Below are 25,384 nucleotides of genomic sequence, written 5' to 3'. Positions count from 1 at the left end.
TCATCTCTCCAGCTCTGGGTCCAGAAATGTCCACCTCTCTGAGGAGCCTGTTTTCTTCTCCACCCAGTCCACATAGTTGGAGACTTTGGTGTACACACCGTATACCTGCTTGCTGCCGCACTCCTCTGGGCCACCCCATGAGACCAGCCCTTGGGCCACCCACCTCCGGGTTCCCGGGTCCTGGATGACGAAGGCTCCCCCGCTGTCTCCCAAGCAAGTGTCCTTCCCACCTTCGTAGTAGCCAGCGCAGAACATATTCTCGGTCACGCTGTAGTTCCCCGACCGTGACTCATAGCTGGTCTTGCACTCTGCGTGCAGCACCACTGGCAGTTTGACGTACTGCAGGATGTCAGACAGTGTCCTCATGCCCGAGCTGATGATCTCATCCACTGTGATGTTGGGGTTGGAGATACCCCAGCCAGCCACCAGCCCCAGAGTGTTGGGGTGAGGCCCCTCCAGCTCGTGCTCAAACTGGGGCAGGCAGACAGGCATGACATAGTTGCCCATGGTCACCTTCTCCTTCAGCTTGACCAGAGCGATGTCGTGGTTATAGTTCTGGATGTCAAACTCCTCGTGGAGGATGATCTTCTCCACTGTCCGGTTGACAGCCTCCATCTTGTTCCTCACATCATGAAGGGCCAGGTAGACAGTGACATGCTCCTTGGAGACAGGGATGACAGTCTTGTCTCGCCGCTGGGAGCGGAGCACATGGGCAGCCGTCAGCACCCAGGAGTCTGAGAGCAGGGCCCCACTGCCAAACCATTTGTCATTGGGCACCCGGGACATGTCCTCCACCACAATCAGGGCCTGCCAGGGGAAGAAACCAGGCTCTGCATTTCGCCCGCCAATGATGCGCTTGATGATCCCAGGCAGAGGACGAGCTGGCCGGCCACACACTGGTGACAAAAAGGACCGACAGTTACTCTCAGGACTTACTTAGGGATCAAATGAAATGGGTCATCCCTGTAGATTATGCCACATGGCTGGTTATCTTCAAACAAAAAACTCATCTGTGTCTTTTTTTTTCCATAGAGGGCAACTCTTTTTCTTTTCTCAGTGGATAAAGCCCATCCTCCCTGACATGTTTACCTTCTCCTGGCAGAGTGTGCTTCAGAGCTTGGAGCAGACTGCACATTACACCCCATCCCCTATGCTAACAGGTCTTTGGAGGTATGTCTGGGAAAGGAACACATCTGTCCTTCTGAAGGGTTTTGCTTCCTAAAGGCAGCCCCACTTCCTTTTGTGTCTTCCTTGCCTGGTGGAACCATTTCTGGTGGCAGTGGTTTGCCCTTCTGGAAAAGGGGTAGTCTATTGCTCTTCCATGAGCATGGTGGGGTGACCTTGTTCAGCCTTTATGAAGCTAGTCATGGACAAAGAGACCAGTCTGAAGCCTGAATGGGTTGTCCAGTTTCTTCTGTGAAGCATGAGCCACCCTATGTTTTGCTAAGCCTGAGAGTTAAACATGAAACCAGGAGACCTCAGTGCTAGTGCTGCCTCACTCACCAGTCTGCTACATGACTTTGGGCTCCTTCCCTCTCTCTGGTGACTGAGAAATACTTTTGGAACACAGAGCATGTTTCTTGACTCACAGGCCCAGGACAATTGGGTCCAGCTCTCCAAGAGTTAAAAATAGCCATACCAAGCCCTATGGATGTCCCATGCTTTCCATGGCTGTGGACAATGAGACATAGATTAGAGAACTGTCTTATCTATGGGTCAGTAGAACCTGTTGGTTTCCAGGATTTTGGGTCCCTTTCCCCAGGTTCCCATGGGAACCTCAGTCTTGGCACTTGTTCCCACATGGCACACTAGGAGTCCCAAGAGAGGATTTCAAACAGCTGTCCCAGGAGGTACTGCTAGGCTTCTGGCATAATCTACCTGCAGTGATGAATGCACATTGCTCAGCACCATCCATCATTGCACCTTTGCGGCCTAAATACCTGTACTCTGGGACAGAGTCCAAACTCCCCTTTCATCACCTGGAGTGTAGCTGTGTGACTCCCACGGTTATGGCAGCTTGTCCAGAACAGGCCATTCTTCTGCTGGCAATGAGACAGGACTCAAACCAAGTTGAGCCACTAGACCCCATGCTGGACCAAGGAAGGAGTCATCTTCAGAGCCAGAAGCTGCCTGGTCCTGCTGTCCTGGTTCTGCAGGAGTCCATCATGGGTTTGGTCATGGGCAGTCAAGGCCCAGTTAGTCCCAAAAATTTGCTCAAAAAAAGGCTCTCAGCTGCCTTCTCCTTTCTTACCTTGCTATATGCTGTGAAAGGAGGATGTGAATGCTCTTGGCAATGAGACCATGGACTCTCTAGGCACACTTCTGGCTATCAGCCCAGGAGGGTCTCAGGCTCAAAGAGTCTCCACTGAGCTTGGGAAGGGTCAAGCTCTTGGTACCTGTCAGAACAGAGCTGCAGCACATGTGGCACTTTCATTGAGGTGGAGAGCCCTTGATGAAAAGGGTAGGCTTGTGCCATGGTGCCTTGTGCTGGACCTCTACTCTAGAGAAGCTGGAGGATTTACCCTGCAAATAACAAGGTAATCTGATGTAAAGAGTGAGCTGTTGCCCACTGGGCATGAATATGGACAGGTGGAATTGTGTATAGCACACTATAGGGCCATGGAGGCTTTCATCCAGGGCTAGCTACCCCAAAGCTCTACCAGATCTCCTGACACTGAAGTCAGGCATGGATTCAGCAAAACACATGAGCCAGGGTGGGACTTCAAGTGCTTTTAGTAGTATCAGACTTTAATCTTGGTTTACATCTATGTGATATGTGCTCCAGATGGGTACTATTGTGCTACCAGATTCCTCAGGGAGGGGCAAGTGGAAGGATCCTTCTGCTATCTTGAAGACCTGGCAGATGCCATAATTTCTGTCAAGCCTGGATTGCAGTAAAACAGGGCTGTGACTTAAAGGGTTGTTGTACAGTTGAGCTGGTAAGTGGGACAAGGAGATGGCTTGAGGGCCAGCCTGCACTTTGCAATTCCTCACTTTGCAGTTCAGTTTCTGGAGTTATTTGGCTGCATCCACACCACTTCAGAATCAGAAAGGCCCAGTGAGTAATCCTGCAGCCTCACCATGACCCATGAGCTTGCTCAGCCCTTCTCAGACCATTCAGCCACTTGTCCAGCTCCTGCTCAGTGTGCCAAGAAACCCAGGGGAACACTAGTGGGAGGACTGAAGCCTGACATCAGCCCAGCCTCACCCTTCGCTCTGAGACCTGTCACGAGGTCTGTGGTCTCACAGCCATGGCATTTGCCCTCCTGGACGAGCTGTGACTGTGGCCCCGTGCGTGGGCTTTACTCCTGCATCTCAAGTCCTCACCACAATTTTGGCAGCCAAACCAACATCCCTTTTCGCAGCTCCTCAACAGACCCAGAATTAATGTCTGAAGAGCCCTGATGTGCAGCCTGGTTTGCCTCCAGGGGCTTTATCCAGGCACTGTGACACAGCATGAGGAAGAGGAGGGACTCAGCACGATGAAAGTGGCTCTGAGAGGGTTGGACAGGGTGGGCAGGGACAATCTTGCCCCTGGAGAGTTTAAGCCTTGAAACATGGTTGGTGCTGGTGGGGCTGTTTCCTGCCTGTGACACCACTGTGGAGAGGGACTCCCAGGTGGCTTGGGGGTGCTGATGTCACTGGGAGGTTGCGGGAGCTGATTTGGGCTTGCCCTTCTACAGCTGGAGAAGTCCCGAATTGCAGCAGCTCAGGTGCTGGTCTCATCCCTCCAAGTCTGCCAGGGGAACCCACATCTGCTGTGCAAAGTGCCAGGACTCTGCCCTGATGCTCCCTGTGCTGTGAGGGGAGGATGCAAAGCCTCACAGAAAGAGGGTCTGACTCCCTACCGTGATGGGATTGGGACTGAGAGTCAGCCTTGCAACCAGGGCAGGAGCACCAGGAGCTGCTAGGGTGGATTTGTTGTGGCTGGGGTCTGCTGCTGGGAAAACTGTGACTCCGGCAGGGAGCAACCATGGTGAGTGTCTCTGTGTGTGCTCTGCTCCCTTGCCTTTCCCAGTGCTGCAAGAAATGGAAAACGTGCTCAGGCAAATAATTCCTGCATCCCAGTCCAGCGCAGCTGGTCTGCTGCACCGAAGCTGACGGCTGTCCCAGGGAGATGGTTTTAGAGGAAGCACATCCAGCCAAATATTTATTCTATTAAATTACATATTAAAAACGCTGACCGGGCTGCAAATGCTCCCACTAATGACAGAGGCAGGCGCGGAGTGGCCTGGAAGAGGAGTTTCTATTGATGGGGAGGTGGCGTGAGACACAGGGGAAAATCTGAAGAGCAGCTGGCCAGCTGCTGCCTGCAGATCCTGATCTCAGGAGCGTCACCCTCTCTCTGGGATTTTCCATTTTCCTGAAGTCTCTCTGACTTCTGTCACTAATCAGGAGGTCTGGAAATGGCCCATGAAAGCAGCTATGGCCCCAAAAGATGTCCCCATATGCTCCCAGCTCAAATTAGTTCAGGCTGAAACATCAAGGAGAGATGCAGGGAGCAGCTACCACAACATGAACAGCCACAGCCCTGGTCTTGGAGCTCCGTGGGATGCAGGGAACCTCAAGGAGTCCCTCCTCTGGCCTTGCAGTTGCTCAGCATGTCCAGAAAGCAGATACCCTCCCTGGGGGCTGAGCCAGCATCCAAATCCCGGGGTGATTGCAGCCGCAGTTGCTTCACGGCAGCTGTATCCCTGCACCTCTCCGGAGACCCATCCCTGCACATCCGACCACAACCTGCACCCGGGGCTGCCTCCAGCCCCGCTGCCTGGCAGCCAGACCTGGCCCCATGCTTGGCTATGGCCAGCCAACATCCCAGGGATTTCTGTTTAATCCTGAGTCGGCGCCTGGCCTGGAAACTTGCTGGCTGCAAACATTTCTGCCACTGCTCAAAGGCTTGGGACTTTTCCTTCCCTGTGAAGTGTCTGGGTTTTTCTGCAAGGCTTGGAGAGGTGCTAATAGTTCTTGCATGTGGACACGCTGCTAATGGGAGCTGACAGCCAGCGGCGCGGGGCAGGTAATGCTCTGCCCTTGGCTGGAGCCATCTCTGGTGATGCTGGGGGCTGAACGTGGCCAGTGGGCTGTTGGTTTCCTTGTCTGCTGGAGCAGAAAGCCCTGACAGCAGGGATGGCTCTGACTCCACTGCTGCTCTATTCTGCGAGGGGGACATGCCCTCATCAGTGCCACCACTGCACCTGACCATCTGGACCAGCAGGGATAGCAGGAGGCCTCTGGCCCCATCACCCATACACTGCAGCAGTTGGTAACATATACCCAAGGCATATGGCATTGTCATCAGGGAGCAGGGTCCCTGCCTAGGGAAGCATCAGGTCAGATCAGGCATAGAGGCATTCCTCTTCCTGCACATTCCTGTTCTGCACCCCTTGCTGTGGGAACCAGCTGCCTCAGCACTCATACCTGGTCGGCAGGACGGCAGCTTGGTCCCCAGCTCCTCACTCCTCCATACCCCCGATGCATCGCAGGTGTACGTGGCTGGAAGAGAGCAAAGCATTAGCTGGGCTGTGGCCCTGGCATGAGGGGGTGTCTTTTGCAGCAAGGAGATGTTGCCCAGCTGTCAGAACCTTTTGAACCCTTTTTCAGAGCAGGAGGTGACCTCTTTTACACTCTCTGTGGTGCATTCCCTGGGGGGCCCTGGAAGCCCTGCCCCCATACAGGGGGCATGCCACCATCCTCAGTTTCATTGCCTTGAGTTGTCTGGAGAGCTGTGCTGTCCCCTCAGCCTCGGCTGGCAGCTGCCGCCCCATTCATGTTGCCAGTGACTGTTCCACTAATGCATGCGGGATGCTGTGACCAGATGCATGGGGCCAGAGGGTGTGCAGGGGGATATGAGCAGGGAGACAGGAATGTGAGGAAATCCTTCGGCTTTGCTCACTGTCGGAGGAGGAGGAAGAAGGGCTTGGGGTGTGTGCACACTCTTCTGCTGCCCAGAGCCGGGTCTGAAGGGTGCAGAGACCTATGGTGCTTGGCAAAGCACCTTGTGGTGTCTCTGTGGTTGTGGACCAGGGGAATAAGGGGGAAACTCATACTGCCATGATCCCCCTGCTATCTGTTCAGCTTTGGCTATGCTGGACATTTGGGTGCTGGGATGGGGATCCTTGAGGAGCCCTTTCTGAGGCTGCTGGACCTAGTGTTCTCTCCAGCAGCAGCTCTTTTCACAGACACAGGGAAAATTTCATGTGCTACGGAGAGAAGATGGCAGGGTACGAAGGCAGAGTGCAGAACAACAACCACACTGCTCTGCCGAGGCTGTGAAACACTCAGGCAAAGCACCAGGCAGTGCTAAATCCATCCTACCTTGTTGTGGAGCAGGATGCAGCCAGTCTGACAATCAAGGTAGTGCAGATGCAGGGTATGATGTGTGCAGGCTATATCCACAGCCTGCTGCTTGCAGATCATGCTGGAGCAGTCACCCCAAGCTCCCCCCACTTGCAAATGCACACGCACATGGCCACGCACCCACCCGCACTGTGCCATGGGGACGTGGCCAGGCCCCACTGCTCACCGGTGCTGTTGGGGACCATGTGGTAGTAGGGGTGCTGGCAGTGGTACTGGATGGCTGCTCGATAGGTGGTCAGGTTGTTCCTGGAGGAGAAGGTGACAAAGCCGTGCTCCAGCTCCAGCGGCGCTTTGCAGTCAGCAACTGAAAGCCAACACAGAAGGGGGTTGAGCCCTGTGCTGGTTCTTAGGCTGTCCAGCCTGCCAGCGGGCAGGTAGTCCCGGGCTTTGGCATGTGACAGTGCTCCTATGGGGCAGAACGAGGGCCTGTATTGTCCTGTATCCCCTTTCTCTAGGGCACTGCAGGGGGCACAGTCTGACAGGGGCTGAGATGGCAGCAGGAGGCTGTCCCCAGGCAGGGAAGCTTGTCCCCATGAAATCCCATGATGGCCATCCTGCAAAAAACAAGGCATGCAGGCAACGCTACTCAACACAAGCAGCATGGCTCACCCGTGGGCTGTACAGCCAATACCACTCATGCTGGTGGGACCCCATTCCTGGTAGCCCCTCCTGTGCACTTCATTCAGTGTGAGATCTCTTTGTTATACCTTTGAGAGAGGAAGAAACCTGCTCTGGCAGGTGAGATCCACTGAGAGATGGTCCCAGAGTATGTCTTTGCATCCCTTAGGAGTGGGCAGTGATTCACTAACCTATGCCATGCATTGGGGTGCTCCTCCATGCATAAGGCTTTGCTGAGTGCATGGTCCCATCCCTCTTGCTCTGGGTCTTGCTCACCAAGCAGTGCTGATAAGCATTTACAAATCAGGCTGAGCAACCCTAGGTCCTGGCTGTCCTGCGATGACAGGAGATGGGGGACACTGAGAGCATGGCTTGGCTGGTCTGCAGGCAGGGGGAAGGCCAGCAGAGGTGGGTGAGATCCCACCTGCTCCATCTCCCAGGACATGGGCAGGTTTGGCTCTGCTTCACCCATCCCTGGTGTGGGCTCAGGGTCTGCTGGCAGGAGAAGGACTTCCAGGGCGCCACTGTCCTTTCCCATGGCCTGTCCATGGTCCCCATTCTCCCCCATATCCCTCACAGTGCCCTGCCCAGCCTCTCCTCCCCAGCTTGTTCCCTGAATTGGGCTTGTGCCACCCACCCCAGGCAGGACGCCAGGCTGCCAGGCCGTTCCTCCATCAAGGTCGAGTCAACCTGTGAGAGCTGCATCTCCCTGCTGCGTGGGCAGTTCACAGCACACTTAGATGGTGCTGTGCAGCCTCCCCCTGCCCTTTTCTGGGGAAACCTGCCCCAGGGGAGGGCAGGAACCGGGGTCTGATCCTGCTGGGAAATGCAGTGCTGTGGATCTGGGTTCCGCCACATTTAAGATCAGGGGTTGAGTAGGGGATGGGTGACTTTGCAGAAAGCAGGTCCTCTGGATTGAAGCTGATGTGAGTAATGTGGGTCTTCATGTGCTCCAGGATGGGAAGGGTGCAAGGACAGGAGTCCTAACTCCTCATGCAGTGATCAAGGCTAACAAAGAGAGAATTCACTAGAAGCAATAGCTGGCACCAGGGACATGTACTGATGCTCAGGGTTAACTCTCTGCTTGGGTGACAAAAGCCTCGTTTATGACAAAATGCTGCAGCTCACTTTTCACCAGGGTCCCTCCACCTCCCTGCTAAGGACAACAGGTGATGGGTGAGAGAGGAGTGTGGGTGCAGACAGGTTGGATGGAGGCTCTGGATACCTCTGCCTTGCAAAGGGGCAGAGGAGGAGACATAGACCCCCCTTACCAGCCCTGGGGGCTCCAGCTGGCCTGAGCTTTCATGCTCTCTTCCCATGGTGCTTGGGTACACAGTGCCAGCAACTGTGGGACTTTTATAAGGTGCTGGGGGATGTTGGGGCTTGCAGGAAGGAGGGAATGGATGTTGGGGGGCCAGCCTGGCTTGCACATCTGCTTTGGGATTGTTTATGGCTACATCCACTGGCCTTCACAGCCTGTCCCCTCCTTGTGTGTCCCCCGGGCCTGGGGCAGGCTTCATGCCTAGAGAACAGGCTCTTGCACAGAGTTGTTGTCCCACCAGTGTCCCAGGTCTTGGTGAAAGGGTGAGGGGAGGGTGTTTGTGCTGTGAGCCATCCCAGACTTTTGCCTTGGGAAAGGGGCCATTTAGCAACTCCATCTTTGTAGGACCAGAAGTGGACTGAGCTCCCCTCCTCTCCGATCTCAGCATCCTCTCAGTGAAGCCTCCAATGCCTTGAGGAGTCCAGGGTGCATGACCTGGGCTCTTGGGGACGTGAATGAGGCCAGACACTGGGCTCTGACCTCCTTCAGCTGCAATCAACCTGAGGCCAGCCTGTCCTCACCTCCGCTGGGCCAGCAGTGGGGAGCAAAGGGGAGGCGGAGGAGCATTTATGCCTCTGTGCTGGTGCCAGGGCTTTGTGCCTGCAGGAAAGGGCTGGTGATGCCAACCCATCCGCCAGGCCTCTTTGCCCAGTGGGTCTGAAAGTCACCAGGACTCTCGGAGAGAGGAGAGGAAGGAGTGTTTCTTATTTGTGACGCCGGGCCAGGGAGGAAGGGCAGTGGGAGGCTGAATCCAAATAAACAAACAAACAAACAGGCGGCCATGCCGCGCTCCTTGCGCAACTGCTGGCTTGAAGCGGAAGCCGAGCCAGGCTGAGGCATCCGAGTGGAGAGGGAGGGATGCGGAGGACGTGCCGGGAGCTGGCAGCATCTCATGGTCCCCGGGCAGCAGTGCCGGGGCTGGGCAGGCACCTTCCCATGGGGTTGTGTGGCAGCAGGAAAGGGGGGCTTGTCTCCAAATTTCCTTCCCCCTTCTCGAGACGGATTTAAGAAAGCACCAGGCGCGGGGGGGTTAAGAGTGCCATGCCAGTTAGACAAGCCATAGAAATGGATTTGGCAGCTGGGCCAGGGGCAAAGGCGACCTGCCCTGGGTACCGGACAGATCAGAGAGGGGCATCGAGACAGGCTGCCCGTCGGGGCGGCGCGGCCGGCGCCAGCCTCACGCGGCCACTTGCTCCGAGCCGGCTCTTCCCTCTGTCTGGTTGTCGGCTCTATCTGCAGCTGCACCGAAAGCAGAGGGGAAGGAGGAGAGCAGAGAGAGAAAGCCCAATTAGTAGATGAGCAGAGAGAGGCATGCAGGAAACCCAGCCCCCAAAACACCAGAAATCGTTAATGAGCACCCAGCGAGCCGTGCCAGGGTGCCGCGGATGCCGGCGGAGGCATGGCCGTGCTGGGGACCCGCGTGCTCTGCTTGGCTGGGGCAACCTGGGGACAGTGGCTGGGAGAAGCCGTCATGGGTTTGTGTTTAGACTCGCCAGGCCACGGAGCTGGATTTTATCCACCTTGGCTAAGAAGTTTTCTATTTTCTGCATTGCTTTCTAAAACGGTTTTGCTTGTGCCCTGCCTCTCCAGACATCCCAGGGAGATGGGAGGCATTGCAGTTTGGAGGCCTGAATTGCCCATTTAGGGGCTTCTTGGCTTTCCAGAAAAAGTCTTAGAAATTTAGTGTAGTGAGTCATATCACACAAGAAGGGATCAGTTCCAGCCTGGCTGGAATAATGCAGGTAATCATTTCAATTTTCTCACAAAAATAATACTTTTTGGGGTTAAAAATATTTATGTAGATTTTTTGCTCTTTTTTTTCTACACGATGTCAATTTTTATCTGATCACTGTTCAAGCTGGATAAAATCAATAGGAGACTGGTAGTGAGAATTGTAGGAGTGGGGAATTCCTTTGGTAGGACAGAGGCATCACTGACCCCACACTTTTTAAGGAGCCCTTTCAGATATGGATCAGGTCTGAGACCCTCCAAATTTCCATTTTGAGTGAGAAAATGTGCATTAAAACTCCTTAAATACTCTTCTATGTTAAGATCCACAATATCATTAAAAGAAAAAGGATCTGCCAAGATGAGGAGAGCCTGAATCCCAACACCCTTTGAGAGTATCTTGTCTTGCCTTTCCTGGAAGGTCTTGGGACCTTTTCTGGGCATGTTTGCTGCTTTGCAGCAGACTGAGCAGCAGTGAGAGCCTCCCCAGGAGCTGAGGAAGCTTGGGGAAAAGGGGAAAGGTGTTATCTGGTACATCTCCCAAGCCTAAGCTGAGAGAGGAGCTGGGTTAGATAAAAGAAGAGATGATGCAAATAGTCACCTGCCCTTTCAAATGTAATTTCCTTTCTTCTCCCCTTTTCTCTTGTTTTAAGGTTTGTAAATATTTGGGCAACTTTTCTTTCCCTCTTCACTTAGCTGAGCAGTGCCCAGTTTAGGCTAGTATGTGGGACCTCTCTAATGCCCTAGGTCTTAGTAGCCTCCATTGGGAAGGAAATTTGGACCAGGAACTAGATTATCCCAAATTGTCCCAGATTCATCCAACAGAGCCAGCTTTCAAGAGCCAGGCTTTTTCTTTAACAGGGAGACAGCAAAGTGGCTTGCAAATCAAGTTATATGAGTAATCTAAATAAAAGCATCAACCTCCTGCTTATGGCATTTGGAGCAAGCCCCATTATGTTATCCAAGAATAAGCCAAAGGAGCTTTGCAGAGTTACGTAGCCTCTCTGGCTGGGTTTGTGTCTCTGAGTAAGGAATTCCACTCTGGCAGGGCAGCTCCCTTTAGCATGAAATGATTTCAGCAGGAAAAAGACATTGGCAGGGTGGGGAAGGGTGTCCTTACTTTTGCAGATAGGGATCTTGTTACTCCATGTCCCATCCTTTAGACACTCGATCTGGAAGGAGTCACTTTCCAGGTTATCCTGCACAGAAGATGACAGCAAAAAAACCCACCATCAATGTACAAGGCAAGGAAATTAATCTCTCCATAAAAAGTCAATTTTTTTGCGATTTACTCAAGATATATCCAGACCCCCCTGGAAGATGACTTTTCTAGCTGAAAATTGCAATAAAATCATAATGAAAAACTTGAAGAAGAGTTTTCTTGCCAGCAACTCAGTGGCATGCTGAATGCAAAAGAACAAGAGTAATTTATTTCTGTTATAGGTGCTGGGATGGGTAAGGAGGCAGCTCTGCATGAAGTATGAGTCTGGGAGGAGATCAGAGAAATGCCCAGCTCCGTGTCGGAAGTCAAAGCGGGCTACTGGTTTGGAGGGAAGACAACCACCCCATGAGTCACGCGTGCTCCCTGTGGTTCTCAGCTGTTTCCCAGAAAGGGCCTGCCAAAATCCCATTCCCCCTGACTTACGAAGCTGTCCCAAAGTCCCAGAGGACCTCCTGGTCTGTGGATGCTGGCCTCTGAGGGCTGCCTGGGAAGCTGAGACAGCACCCACCGAGGTGGGGAGCAGGCAGAGCCTTGGCAGCTCCCTCACGTCTTTTGCTGACTTTTTCTCTGGCAGAGGTGCCAAGCCTGGCCTCCTGTGAGTTGGCCAGATTTGGAGGGATGCTGAGATGGTGACTCAGGAAAGTGCCATCTCCTCTCTTCCTTTGCATCTTTGGAAAGGAAGGCTGGTGTCTCTCAGAGGAGGCTTTTTCCTTGCCCCTGGGAAGTGGGTAAGGATGGTGTGTGTGCTATGGTCACTCTCCCAGGGATGCAATGGCTCCGGGAGGAAGGATCCCCCCTTTCCCACCCAGATGCCCAGCTCCACACTGTCATCACATACCTTCAGTACTTTGTATCCGGTGTTGCAGCTGATGACAACCTGGTCTTTGAAGGTGTACTTGGCTTGGGAAGGCTCGATTTTCCCATTGATCGGTGGTTGCACCAGTGGGCATGGGTTTCCTTTGAATAAAAAGCAAAAAAGCAAAACAAAACTCAGCTGAATAAATGGAGGAAATTTAGAGTTTCAGCTCTGCCATCCAGCACCATGTAGCAGAATCTGAGCATCCCTGCCTTGCTCTTGCTATTAGCCTACACAGGCATGGCTCAGCCAGGCTCTTCTCCTAGAAGAAGTGGAAGCTCCAGGTCTTTTCTCCAGTCTGTAATACCCTGGGTTTGGGCACTACAAAGCTGGGAGCTAATAACAGTAGCTTGTGCAATTATCCTTCCCAAAATGTCTTTGCTTTGCAATGTGGGCTTGTTTCAGGGCCCATCTGGTGTAGGGAATAAAAGTACCCTTTGAAGGGAGGGCTCTGTGTTATTTTAGTCCTCTTTTCTGGTGATTTCTGGAACAGACCCTTTCTGGAGACAGGATCATGGACCACCAACCTCATGGTCTCCACCTACAGGGTTTATAAACCCCTTCCCATTTCCCAAGCCCAGCAAATAGAGGAAAGCAGCAGGAGTTACCAATAGCTGTGTACGACAGCTTCCAGCCCCTGTTCTCTCCTGAGTTGTCACTGTGGAAGAGGATCTGCACACTGTTGGTTTGGGTTTCAATGCGTCCTGGGGACTTCTCTCCACAGAAGGGGCCGAATTCCCTATGGGCAGCTTTGATCTGCCAAGGCAAAGAAGAATGGATGGTTTGAGGGGGATCTTTGAGGATCACCTCACCCTGAGGCTAATGGATGGGGCTGCAGTGGGGTCAGTGGGGCTTAAGCACCATGTGTTGGGGTGATGTGAACTGAAAGAGGGTCACTATCGGCTGAGAGGGTCAGAATCAGACATGGTAAGAGACATGGGGTCAGTTGAGCACAGGCCTCCTTCTGACTTCATCACCACCTTTCAGACTGGGCCAATTTTGGTCCCATCACCAGGACACCAGGAAAACAACAGGAGAGTGGGACAGGAAGAGTGTGCAGAACCCAGCTCACCTTGATGTAGTCATAAGGACAGGTCACCTCGGGGTGGTCTTCCACGTCAAAGCTGTCCTCAAAGCTCAGGGTGATGAAGAAACCCTCCTCCAGCTCGATGCGGTACAGGCAGTCCGAGCTCTTGGGATAGGGGCTGGGGAAGTCGGCACTGGCAACCACCCCACTCCTCTGGGTGTAGAGGTTGTCGCTGCACTCCACTGAAACACAGTCAAGGCTCTCTCAGGACCCTGCCAGCCACATCCCAGCCCTGACCACTCTCAGGAGACCTCCCTGTAGAGTGGGATCTGCTGGGTGGTCCATAGACTCCAAATATGGGTCCACACAAGGAGAACCTCACACAGCCAACCTTCAAATATGCCTGTGGCATAGAGGGTCCTGGACTGAGAGCTAATCCCAGATAATCTACATTATGCAGATTCAGAGCAGAGACTAAACCTTTTCATTCCTCGAATTTGAGGAGGTCTACAGGGGTTAGCTGAGGAGCATAGTCCATGGGAGAAACCACATCTTCCCTCACAAAAAGGACTGCAAGCCTTGGGTGCTCTCCAGTCCCAGGCTATTGGTTTGTAGGGCAAGAGGTACCTCATCCCTGCTGGCAGCAAGAGAGGGCAGTTTTGCCTGTGTTTGGGAGGTCTGTTGCCTGCTCAAGGACCCCTCTATGTGACCATTCCCATGTCTGAGCTGTGCCTGGGCGGTACCTTTGCAGGTCCTGTTGTCAGAGTGGAGGATGTAGCCAAACCTGCAGGAGCAGTAGTACCCGCCGATGTAGTTGTGGCAGTAGTGGTCACATGCCAGCTCCTCGTCACTTTTCTCCAGGCACTCATCCACATCTAGGATGGAGATAACAAGGAAAGGAGGTCACCCTGCAGGCCCCCATGCATCACTCCTCGTGGGGACATTTGTCACAGCACTGAGAAATTACTTGTCCCACATGGTGGGTCACACGAGCACCCAGCAAGTCCTGTATGGCCCAAGGGCTCCACACAAGGACTTCTCTTGTTAGGGTCCCCAGGGCTGATCTGGGATGTGATCCTAGCAAATCTGTTATGCTGCAAGCTGGTCCTGCAGGTTTAACTGCTGCTTACCCACGGCAGTGTAATGGGCGTCGAAACCAGTGAAGCGTTCCTCATTGGAGAAGTCAGACCTGAATGTGAGCCCCATGTAGGGTCCCGGGGACAGGATCACTTGCTGGCCAGGAGCCTGCTCTGTGTCTGTTGTCTCCCTGCCACAGAAGGTTGCCAGCTCCTGGTCCTCAGCTTCAATCTGTTAGCAGAAAGAATGGGTGAGTGCTCAGTAGGGCTTGGGACTGGGCTCCTGGGCAGGAGCTTGACAGGTCCCTGGGGTGCTCCCCAGTGCTGGTCACCTCTGAATTTTCTCTGCATGGGGCTGTAGGTGTCTGTGAGCCCAGAGAGCCCATGGTGCTTTCCTGAGGGAGGTCAGGCTGGGCTTGGAGTCATGTTCTGCACCCAAGAGTTCAGGTCTCTGCCTGTGCTTGCCCAGCCTGTCCTCTGCCAGGGCTCAGCAGTGTCTCCATGGGGCAGGCTGCCTCTCTGGCAGCCTTTCATGGCCACAGCCTAAGGATGCAGCTCTGCACCCCTGGATGCCCCATCATGCTCAGTCCTGTACAGCCTTGGCCCTAAAAATCAATTTCCAGCCATTCCTGCTGCATTTGCTTCACCTTCTTCAGCCAAGCATGACCCTGGGGATGCTCAGAGCATGACAGGTCTGATTCCCACTGCTCTGTCTCTCTGAGATACTGTTACTGCAGTAAAGCAATAAAAAGTTTTCAGCAAAATGAACACAGGGGCTCAGGTCTGCCCACTCCTGCCTGTGGTAACCCTCTGAAGTAGATGCTGAGAGAGCAGGTAGCATCCAGGATGTAGGGAGGAGCTGGGGAATATATGGGGAGGATGCAGGGAAGGAGCCTTTTTGGGAGGTGAGATGAGGATGTGGGCAGGTAGTGCAGAAGAAAAGATGTGAAAATCAGCCCCAAGCCATGCTGTTCCCACACAGAGCTGTCAGCATCTGAAATACTCCCCTTGCCTCCTCCCTCAGCACAAACACTGATCTGGGTGGCAGCATCAGCATGAGGGCTGTGCTGCTGGGAGGCACTGGGACCCCAGAGGAATCCCTGCCCATTAGTTTTGCATCAGCTCAAAGCAGCAGCTATAATTTGGATGGTGTTTCTGTCCCCTGGACTGTCTTGGACAAATTCAGTCCTGTATTTGCCACCCAGGGTCCCTGTCTGGTTCCAGACCTGCAGTACCAGTCACTGTTTGGACTCAGAGCCACATGCTCAGAGGGCTACAGGAGGGAACGAACCTGCCAGTGTGCCCTGTTGTCATGTCGGCATGCTTGCTAGCCTCTGTGCATCCCTTTAAAGCACAGCCATGCTCGTGCCTTCAAGCAGTGATACCTGCAAAAACCTCTGTGGTTTTCCCTGCCCACCCCCCCCCCTTCCTTTTTCCTCACTGTTTTCCCCAGTACCATTTCATCATTGACCCCATCTCCTGCAAATCCCACCCCCAGCCCAGGCCTGTCTTGACCACAACCTCTCCCAGCTCCTTCCCAGCACCCTGCATGCTTTCCCCCAGGAGATTTGAATATGAATAACCCCTTGGCTGAGGAATGTGATGAATACCACCATGCCAGCTCCCACTGCTCATGCCAAGCCAACGCTATTGAGGCTGTGATGAGTGTGCAGCCCCCCAGCCCATGCCTGGGGAAAACAGTCGCCTGCTCGGGGACCATGGGGTCCCGGAGGTGTTGCAATGCTGTCCCCATCTTCCGTGGCCTCAGTGAGGTGAGACCCTCCTCTGGCTGCATCCCCCTCTTCTGGAGACCCTCGGGATGCGCTGGCTGGGAAGGTTCTGGGGCTGAAAGGGAAATTTCCCAGGGCTGAACAAGCAGGCGGAAACTCGCTCACACCAGGGAAAGCCAACATGGAAATGGCAACTCAGCATGCCTTGACATTGCCTCCAGATATTTTCCATCCTCTCATACAAGCTGGAGCTGGCCAGAAAAGAGAGAGACTTTCCGATGATAAATTTTGAGAATTTGGAGAAAAAACACGCACCCCGCATTGGGACAAAAACCCAATTGAATTTTATTTTTTTTGTGGAACAGCGTTCTGTAAAAAAAAAAAAAAAGGAAAACAAGTAATTTGGGATCCATCTGGTTTCAATCCCTTTGAAATATACTGTGGTGGTTTAGAATCTCTTTTAAATCTGAAAGAAAGATTGTTTTGAAATTAAATAGTGTTTCAGACTGAAAAACGGGAGCACCATCACCAAAAGTGAAGGAAAACGGCATTTCGGCTGCAACACAGAGTCTTGGGTGCGTGAGGGCGTGACATGCAGTGTTTTCTGCAGAAACTTCTTTTTCTTAAGGAAAGCTGTGGGAAGGATCAATTTTGAGCTCCTCCATGTGGGTCTGGTGGCTGTCACCTCTGCAGGGACACGCAAGCCACTGTGTGAGCTCCCATCTCTCTCCTCCAGCCCCGGCTGGTGCAGGACCCGCAGCACATCATCACTGAAGTGCGGAAAAACCTCCCCAGTGCCTCGTATCTTGGCCCGAGGATGCTCCTGCCATGCGGCCAGCCCCAACACCCAGCATCCCTGGGTACAGCCCCGGAGCAGCAGGATGAGGCCCGGGAGAGCTGTGCTCTCCTCGCTGAAGGTATCCACAGCCCCTTATCTCTGACGGGTCCCATGCCCCGAGCCACAGGGAGCAGAGACAGCCCTCCAGCAGTAAACTAAACAGAGAGGTCATCATCCCTGGTTAATATTTGCTGCTTCTGCTGAGGACTGTATACTTTTTCATAGATCATTTACATCCAGCGAGCAGGCTGGTAATTAAATCCTGGTTGTTTGTTTGGAGTTTCTCCCTCTCGGGTCACGATGTCGACGTTTTCACTAGAGAAGATGTGTCCCTGAGGGAAATATCAATTGCTGCAGAGAAATTCCCTATAAAAATACGCTGAAAGAATCCTCCTTTGAAAAATAAAATATAGCGACACTCTCGTGCCTTAAATTTACCCTTGCCACTGCCTCCCGCCGTCTTCCCTGTTTCTTCTTGCCTCTTCATTCTCTCGTTAAGATTTCTGCCCATCTGGATGGAGGCAGATGGTTGTCCCTCCCCAGCTATGGCTCTGTCCTCCTGCATTTTGGCTTGGGCTGTGGCTAAGAGAAGGGGTGACCTAAGCTGTGTGGCATCCCTCTGCCCCATATTGATTTCCCCCTTTGGGTAAGGAGGCAGGAGCTGGGGTGCTCTGGCTTGGCAGCAAAGAAATGCTGCCCCAGGACATGGGCTGCTGGGGATGCTGGAGGAGCGATGCTCTGGAGATGCCTCCTGCAGCAGGCGGGTTAACAAAATACCACAAACACCAAGGGAAATTTGGCCCGGCGTTTCAGTGTCTGCCGCTGGAGAGAAGCAGGCAGCCGGCAATACGGAAACGCAGCCGCCATCCCCCCCTCTCCAGCCCTCCAGGAATGCACTAATTGGACTGATGAAGGCCAAACATACCACTTGTAATATATATAAATGGCTCATTAGGCAGAGAAATCGCAGTGCTGGGCTGAAGACACTGGGAACATGACATGGGGAGGAGATGCTCAGAGACCGGGAAGGGCATGAAACAGCTCCTGCCGAGCCGCCTTGCAGTCAGAGTGCACACAAGAAGGCAACACCCAGATGAACAGGGGTTTTTTTTTGCAAAATGACTGATGCTGCTGCTGCTGCTGACTGTTGCAAATGAGGCAGGGGTGAGACAGCCCCAGCAGGAACCTCCATCTAGGTCTCCTAGAGATCCTCTCCCCACCATGCATGCATCTTCTCTCCAATATATGTTACGGGTCCTTTTGGGTGCAAACATGCACTTGTATTTCTACAGGAGCATATATGGCCGCCGTGCTGTGGGGGAAAGGGGAGGATGAATGGTTTCCCCTGTTGTGGATTTGGCTTGGTGTCTGGCGACCGTCCCCTCCTGTGGGTTGCTGAACCCACATGCCCTATTTCTGGGCCAGTTGTTCCCTGGGGGGGCTGGGGGTGCAACGAGAGCCTAGGCAGGATGCTTGGATGCTGATGGAGCTGCTGGCATGCTCCCATGCCTGATCCTCCTCCTTCCCCTGCACAGCGGGTGACTGTGATCCCCAGTGGTGCAGGGAGTGGCCAGTGCCACCATACTCCTCTGCTCAGAGCCAACAGGATGGGAAAGATGAGCAGCAAAGCCCTGGGCCCTCCTCTCCTCCCAGCTGCCTCCCGGGATTTGAAGTGCTCCTCTTAGGATGCCACACCCCCGGGGGCACAGACTACCCCCTGGCTGAGGCCAGCCGACAGCACCAAAAGACAATGCTATTCTCCTGACCCTCCAGTTGTGCTTTTTCCCTCTCCTTTGAGCAGGAGATGTAAATGGGTCCCATGCACCCTTCTCACAGCCCCAGGCTGGGCATGTGCTGCCTTAAATGCAACATCGAGCTCCTTCCCTGGCCCTGCATGACCCCTGACAGAGCTGCATCGAGCACCGAGGGTGTCCCTGGGCACTGTGCCACCGAGCGCTCGGCATGGTGCAGCATGCAGCCCTGCTCCATGCGAGTCACCACGGCAGGGGATGGCACACTGCAAGCCTAGGACACCGCGTGTAAAGCCAGTCTGCTATGCACCCTAAACACCATGCCAAACTGTGGGGGCATGCGGCTCCGTCACATCACAAATCTTTCATAATCCCCCTCCATGAGTGCTGCTTCCCAGGGTGGTGCCACTAGCTGATGCTCTGCCTGCGGCTCTGTCTCCCCAGCTTGGCCCATACCCCTGTTTTCCCCTCATCAGGGCTGGCAAAAACTGCCTCCTGCGCTCAGTTGGGCCCTGGCCACTCTCCAGCAAATTTATTTGCAGGCACTGTTTTTTGCCTGAGATGCCTGCCCAGTTCCTGGGCACCCACACATGGGGTCAGTAGGAGTCCTGTTTTGGTGGGCACCCAATGGCACAGATCCTTTCCGGGGACACGGGTGTGAATAGCAGCTGCAGAAATGCCTCCCAAGTGCTACTCATGGGCAGAAGTCTGAACTCAACACTAAGATGTGCATCCAAGGGAGACTTGGGTTGTGCCAGGGGACATGGGACTCACTGGACCCATAAAATGTCCCTCTGCCCTCCAGCCCCCATGCACAGTCGGAGAGATCCATCACAGACGGCCCCTGGGTTTGAAGGAAGGGAAAACTCTGTGGTATGTGCTGAAACCTGGCAGGTCTCAAGCATGTGCCATCCTGAATCAGGACTCAGTGGTAGGGATTGGGGTGAAGAGAGGTAACTCCATGAGGACTGTGAGCCAGCAAGGACTTGCCATGGGCTGACAGGGGGGAAATCCTCTCACCACAGACCATATCTTCAATCAAGCCGCTGGTCCCAAGCTGTCTGCCAAGCCCTCAGGGGCAGATTTCATTCCAGAACTTGACTGAGCAATGTGCAAAACCTCATGGACAGGAACCTAGCTTCAGATCTCCCTAATAAGCTTGGGGATTTAGTCATGAAGGCCCCTCAGAAGTCAGGATTTCATGTCCCATCCTGGGCCCTCACCTGGGATTTCATCTCCCATGTCCCTGCCTCTGTATGCTCCCCAGGACACTAGTCAGGTCACTTGACCTGATTTCCTGGCCATGGCTGTGGCTTTTGGGGTGCCCCAGGCCAGGGCTGGAGACATGTGCTAAGGTGCTCAGTGCTGGGTGACCCAAGAAAGGAGTTGGGTAAACCACGGTGAGACTCCCCACCAATGAGGAACCCCCAAATCAGCAATGAGATGAGCAGAGCCTGCCGAGGAACACGGCAGAGGGCAGGAGCCGAAAGCCCAGCATGGATGGCTGCTCCTTCCCCATCCCCTTGGACCTGGCAGGTGGCTGAGGGTGGCCATCCAAAACCCAGGGAGAGGCTGTCTCCAGCACACCGGGGCCCAGAGCTCAGCTTCCCGAGGCAGCGTGTGGCTGGTGTTTCCTACCTGCATGGGGCTCCTTTGGGTGGGTATTTTGGGGGGGGTTGTTCCTCCCTTTCCTTCTGGCTCACTTCCTTACTGAAGTACCACTCCCACGCTCTGCCATTCCCCTTTGCACAAACAAGCCTCCTGGCCTGCGGGCATTTCTTTAGGAGCCATGTTCTTTTTCTATATATACACATATGCACGCATATATTTGTGTATATATATATATATATATAAATAAACAGCTATTGTTTTAATTAGCCATTGTTTCAGAGCTCTGGAAACTGCTCCCTTCTGAAGACCACCCCGAAGGCAGAGATCTGCGTGGGTTTACAGCTTGGCTCGCCCTGAACTTACCACTCAGGATGACTTTCTACACTGCTCAAGAGCTTGAGGAAAGCAAAGGCCAGGGCACGGCGACTTTCTGCCTGTCCTGAGCTGGGTCCCCACCTTGCATCAAGGCTGCTCAGCCCCCATTTAGACCTCCTTTTTATATCAGTCAGGATGATGAAGACTCTGATGGAGAGCCCAGTCAGACCCATGGTCAGAACAAAGAAGGTGTTTCTTTATACACACACAGAGGCATATAATTATATATTTAACCTGTGTATCTCTCTGCCACAGGATGCTGCAGAGATTAAAGTCACCCATGAGTTCAGAAAGCAATGGTACAGGTTCATGGATGGGGAATCCACTATGCTCCATCGAATGCAGATACCACCTGTGGCTTTCTCAGCATCTTCACTGGGACTGGCGGAGTATTACAGAGAAGCACCTATGTATATCCTGGGTCTATAACTATATTCTATAGCCATGCACTGTTGGCCTCTGTCAAAGAGCAGGCTGATGCTCTTTTTATGTCATGTGCTGATGCAGACAGAGGCTGGACACACAGACCCAAGGAGGAAAATAGCCATGGAGTTATTTGCTGCTCTCCTTAATGTTTTCTAAGCTGGTGGTTTAGCAGTACCAAGATAGCACCCCTACCCAGCAGAGTAGCCTATGGATCTTCTGTAATCCATCAATTTTCAGGACTTTTTAGATGTAATTCTGTGGTGGAGGCTCTGCAAGCTGAGTTACAGCCCCGAGCAAATTTATACAGCTGAGATCTAAATCCCTGTGAAAAATACCGCCTTCTTATGGAAATCCAGGGGCAGGGAGAGCTATGGTGCCAAGTTGGCACCATGGCCAAATAACAGGGAGCCTTATGAAAAAGGAAAAATGAGCAGGGGGTGAAGGGTGGGAGGAGGGGTAAAGCTTGGAATGGGGAAAGTTTCCAAGAAATCTGCTCCTTGAGCTTATTGGGTTTTTAAAGCAATATATCTCTATATATGTCCCTGGCCCTTGTGCTTGGAGAAGATCCAGGAGAAGCAGAAAGAACTAATCAAACCTCAATGAGGGCTGTTAGTAGCAGAATGAGTGCCAGCACAAAGGGGAAATTAAAGCAGTGAACAACAGATTCTAGAGAAAAAAAAAAAAAACACAAAGGTTTGATTTGTTTTCTTAGGGTGAGAATAAAATAATAATTTCAATTATTTGGCAGCTAGCACCAGGGCTGAGTTCTGCGGTTCCAGACCTGGGTGCAACCTCTACCTGCCTTTGTGTGGAGGGGCAGGGTGAGGCTTGTGCTGGGCAATGGGGTAAGGCATGTTCAGACAGGCAAACCTAGAAAGCACCTGCTTGCTTCTTCTTGTCTGCTAGAAAGCAACAAACCTGACCAAGTTCAAAGATATGGAGAACCCAACTTGCCCTGGATGTAGAGAGTCCTGCTTGGAGACACCTGTGGTGCAAGAGGCAAAGATGCTCTGTGGCACTGCAATGTGTGGCTCACCACAGTTTCTGATGGGTTACTGACCAGCAGTGAAGCAAATTGAAATCTTTTGTGTTTCTGGCCATGACAGCTCCCTTGGGAACTTCCATAGCTTATTTGTGCTCCAGGTATTTGCCAGTAGCAGCCCCAAAATTTGTATCTCAACAATGAAATGAGTTTTCATTGAACCCAAGGGACCCTTTGGGTCTGTGCCCTGCAGCTTGTGGGAGGCTCCGCTTTGCAGACCCCAAATTGCAGCCTCAAGCTCAGGTCTAACGTTTCCCTTTTGTTTCCTTGGGGGTGGGACAGGGTGTCCCAAAAGCCTGCAGGCCACAGCCAGGGATCCAGGCTGGCTGCAAGGTCCAAGGTGCACCCATGGCCATGGCTTGGCAAAGGGTGCCTAACTTAGGGGTCCTCCTTGCATGTGGTTGGCATTAGAGTGGCACAGGCTGGGGGTTTAGCCACAGGGGTTTCATCAGCCCATAGGTGTGTAAATCCCCTTGGGTACAATGAGAATCAGGTGCCCAAACACTTTCAGAAATCTGGTTCTGTGGGTAAGCTCTGAATCTGGTGTCCCACTCACTGTTAGTCCAATGGATGTCAGCTTACCTGTGCTCTCCCTGTTGTCCACTGGACTGACAACTCCTGTGCTCAATAAATGGGGAAAACCAGCTTGTTCCCAGCTTTTCCAGCACCACTTTCTCACAGCTGGCCAAACAGGTCTGCTGTCTACCCCACCATCTGCCCTGTGATAACACAGCTCACCTTTACATAGTCGTATTCACAGAGGTAGGATGACTCCAAGTCAAAATGCATGAAGTACAGCTTGATTTTAAATCCATCAGGCACAGAGATGTTCCATGTCACTTCCGAGTCACTGGGATAGGAATCTGGGAAGTTGGGAGACTGGATCTCCCCAAACATGTCTGTCAGCTCGATGGCATCCGCTACACAGAGCAGCAAGGCACAAAAGGACCAGGTCAGGAGGCACCTGGAAAACACATGTGAGGAGATGAAATGAAACTCTGGCAATGACAAAACCTGTTGAGGGCTCAGTCTTCTTTCCCAAGTAGGCTGTGTAAGGTCACACATTCGAAACAGCCGGGAGAGGAGGTGCAGCACTGTGTCACCAGGAGCAGCACACAAAGCCACAGGGAGGTGGAGGTGAGGGTGGGAGCTGGACGGGGCTCCCAGGAGGGGAAAGCCCCTTTGAAAGGTAGGTGATGCAGGCACTACACACGATGCAAAAGGCACCTCCACAGCTCCCAGTCAGCTCCGGGTACCATCAGGAGCCTGGTGTTTCTCATGCTTCTGGGAGCAGCAGCTGCTGGCAACCCGTCCTTTAACTAATGGGGCTCCGATGGGCAAATCTTCATTTAACAGAAGAATAAACATAAGGGTGCTTAATAAAATAATGGCTCTTTCTAAATCGGTTTAATGAAAGCATCATGGCAATAACTGCTAAGTATCATCATTATTATTATTGCTTAGCCTCATCCTGCCAAATTGTGATCATTGACTCTCAATAAGCAGCACACATCTTTGCAGATGGGCAAGGATGGACTGGGGCCCCAGTAGTGTAACCCAGCATGTTACTCTCCACTATTATCTGTTTCTCTTCTCTTCTTACCAAACCCAGCTTTTAAAAACTCAGCCTGAAGAGTTTGTTCCAACTTGTTACCAACTTGTGTGTCCTAGAGAAGGGCAGAGAGGACAGGTAAATCAGTGGCAGTCCAGCTGACCTCACACCAGCCTCGAGCTCCATTTGAGCGTGAAAATGAGCATAAACTGAGTATTTCTCCGAGCAAGGGGAGAACGCTGCCTCTGCTGGAGGTGCAAACACAAAAGCCTGTGCCATTTCATGGGACCCTGAAAGAGGAGCAGAGCTCAAGCTTTTCAGGTCCATTGAAGTGCACAAAGGAAAAGAAACATTCAGGAAGTTAGAGCCGTTAGAGGCAAAAATTTGCACTTTCTAAAATAGTACTAAGGCCTGGCAAAGGCTTGTAGGTGTGTATTACAGGTGCTGGAACTATTCACATACACCCGACTTCAAAATCAGGGCTTGATTTAGGCATGCTGGTGAGGAATCTAAAGCTATATGAGTGGATTATTTTCAACCTGTCTGTGTTCTTTCAAAACCAGGACAGTAGGTTTCTGGGTCTCATTTGTGTAGTGCCATCACTTCTCCCAGCTCTTCATTACAAAGCAAAGTTAATGGGAGTTGAGAAATTTGGATCAATTTTTCTTTCAAGCTGAGTGAGGTTGAACATGCCTTTTTCTGACAGTTTGTCTGAAACCACAAAAATGTGTGAAGGGAAAATCTGTTTCTCCTCTGCTCAGAATACATGCACGGGGCTGGATGCTCAGCTGGTGTAAATGGGCATCAACTCCTCGACTTGAACGGGCCGTTTGCCACTGCAACTCTCTGCTTTCCCGTTAAACAGAGGAGGCAAAACGACATCAAACTTCTTTCCCATGCCAGAAAAGTCTTAACCTCACATAGAAGTGATAAACGACCGTGGCGTGCACAGAAACCTGAAGGCTGTGCAGCACGTCCAGCCTCGCCCGCACCTCTGGGCGCTGCCCCACGGCAGAGCGGGCCGGCCGGGCTGCGCACCCGTCGCCCGAGGCTCCCGCCGGCTCCGCCGGGATGCCGGCAGGAAAGCTGGGCTGCAGCACGAAGCTGAGGCATGAGCAACGCCTCATTCACTGGCGGATGGGGAAACGAAGACACGGTCATCAGAGGGAAACCTTCCTCGGTGGGATGGATGGCCCCCCTGCCCGGCCGTGCCCCAAGACCACAGCCTGTGGGAGCCGGGGCTCAGCCCGTCGGGGAGTTACTCACCTCATTTTGCTGCCGGGAGGGTTTGCCGGTGGGTTTGGCGTGGAGGATTGCTGGTTGGTTTGCGGGGGACTGCTTTGCCTCCTTCCAAATGCTCCGCTGTCCGCCTTATCTCTGTCCGGAGATTTGTGAGCGTGTGTGCGCCTATGTGTGTGTGCGTCTGGAGCTGTCTGGCATTTTCCATGCAGGTCACGCCTTCCCCTGCCTGCAACCGTTCCCCACATCCCCACAGGCACGCAGGCAGACCTGCCCGCATTGGAACCGTCCTCCCCGCCGCCGCCGCTCCCGCCTCTCCCGCCGCGGGGCTGCCCGTGCGCTCCAGCAAAAGCCGCGGCATTCAGCGGAGTTTTTGTCTTCCCTAATCTCCAGAGTTTTGTGTGTGTGTGTGTGCCCATGCACATTGTGTTTTCTTTTTTTTTTCCCCTTCAACACCCCCCCACCCCACCCCCCCTCCTCCATCCTGCTTTGCCAGATGGCTAAAATTTGCCTCTCAATAGAGTCGGAGGCTCCAGCAAAAACAGAAGGCAAGAACGTGTGAAAAAAAACCCAAAACCTGTGGGGGGATAAATAACTTCAGTAGTGGTGCTGCAG

General features: G+C 53.0%; 1 protein-coding gene across 1 annotated transcript; it reads right to left on the bottom strand.

The window, feature by feature from the left end:
- On the bottom strand, nucleotides 1-25,034 carry MASP1 (MBL associated serine protease 1). Its single transcript, XM_074912148.1, has 11 exons — nucleotides 24,797-25,034; nucleotides 22,717-22,942; nucleotides 14,260-14,437; nucleotides 13,873-14,004; nucleotides 13,175-13,371; nucleotides 12,711-12,858; nucleotides 12,085-12,203; nucleotides 11,145-11,223; nucleotides 6,524-6,661; nucleotides 5,419-5,493; nucleotides 1-896 (listed from the first exon to the last, which is right to left on the bottom strand). Exons 1-11 carry the CDS (start codon nucleotides 25,015-25,017, stop codon nucleotides 1-3), a joined length of 2,409 nt encoding a protein of 802 aa, XP_074768249.1. The 5' UTR covers nucleotides 25,018-25,034.
- Between the last annotated feature and the right edge of the window lie 350 nt (nucleotides 25,035-25,384).

The sequence above is a fragment of the Athene noctua genome, chromosome 8 (assembly GCF_965140245.1).
Source record: "Athene noctua chromosome 8, bAthNoc1.hap1.1, whole genome shotgun sequence".
Lineage (NCBI taxonomy): Eukaryota > Metazoa > Chordata > Aves > Strigiformes > Strigidae > Athene > Athene noctua.
This window is presented reverse-complemented; position numbering and strand designations above follow the sequence as displayed.

Coding starts and splice junctions, on each gene's coding strand:
- MASP1 (XM_074912148.1), bottom strand. CDS start 25,017: ATGTGGGGAACGGTTGCAGGCAGGGGAAGGCGTGACCTGCATGGAAAA. Junction 6,662..11,144: donor CAAGATCCCTATCTGCAAAA/GTAAGGACACCC, acceptor GTTGGCTTTCAG/TTGCTGACTGCAAAGCGCCG. Junction 5,494..6,523: donor CATGGTCCCCAACAGCACCG/GTGAGCAGTGGG, acceptor GCTCTCTTCCAG/CCACGTACACCTGCGATGCA.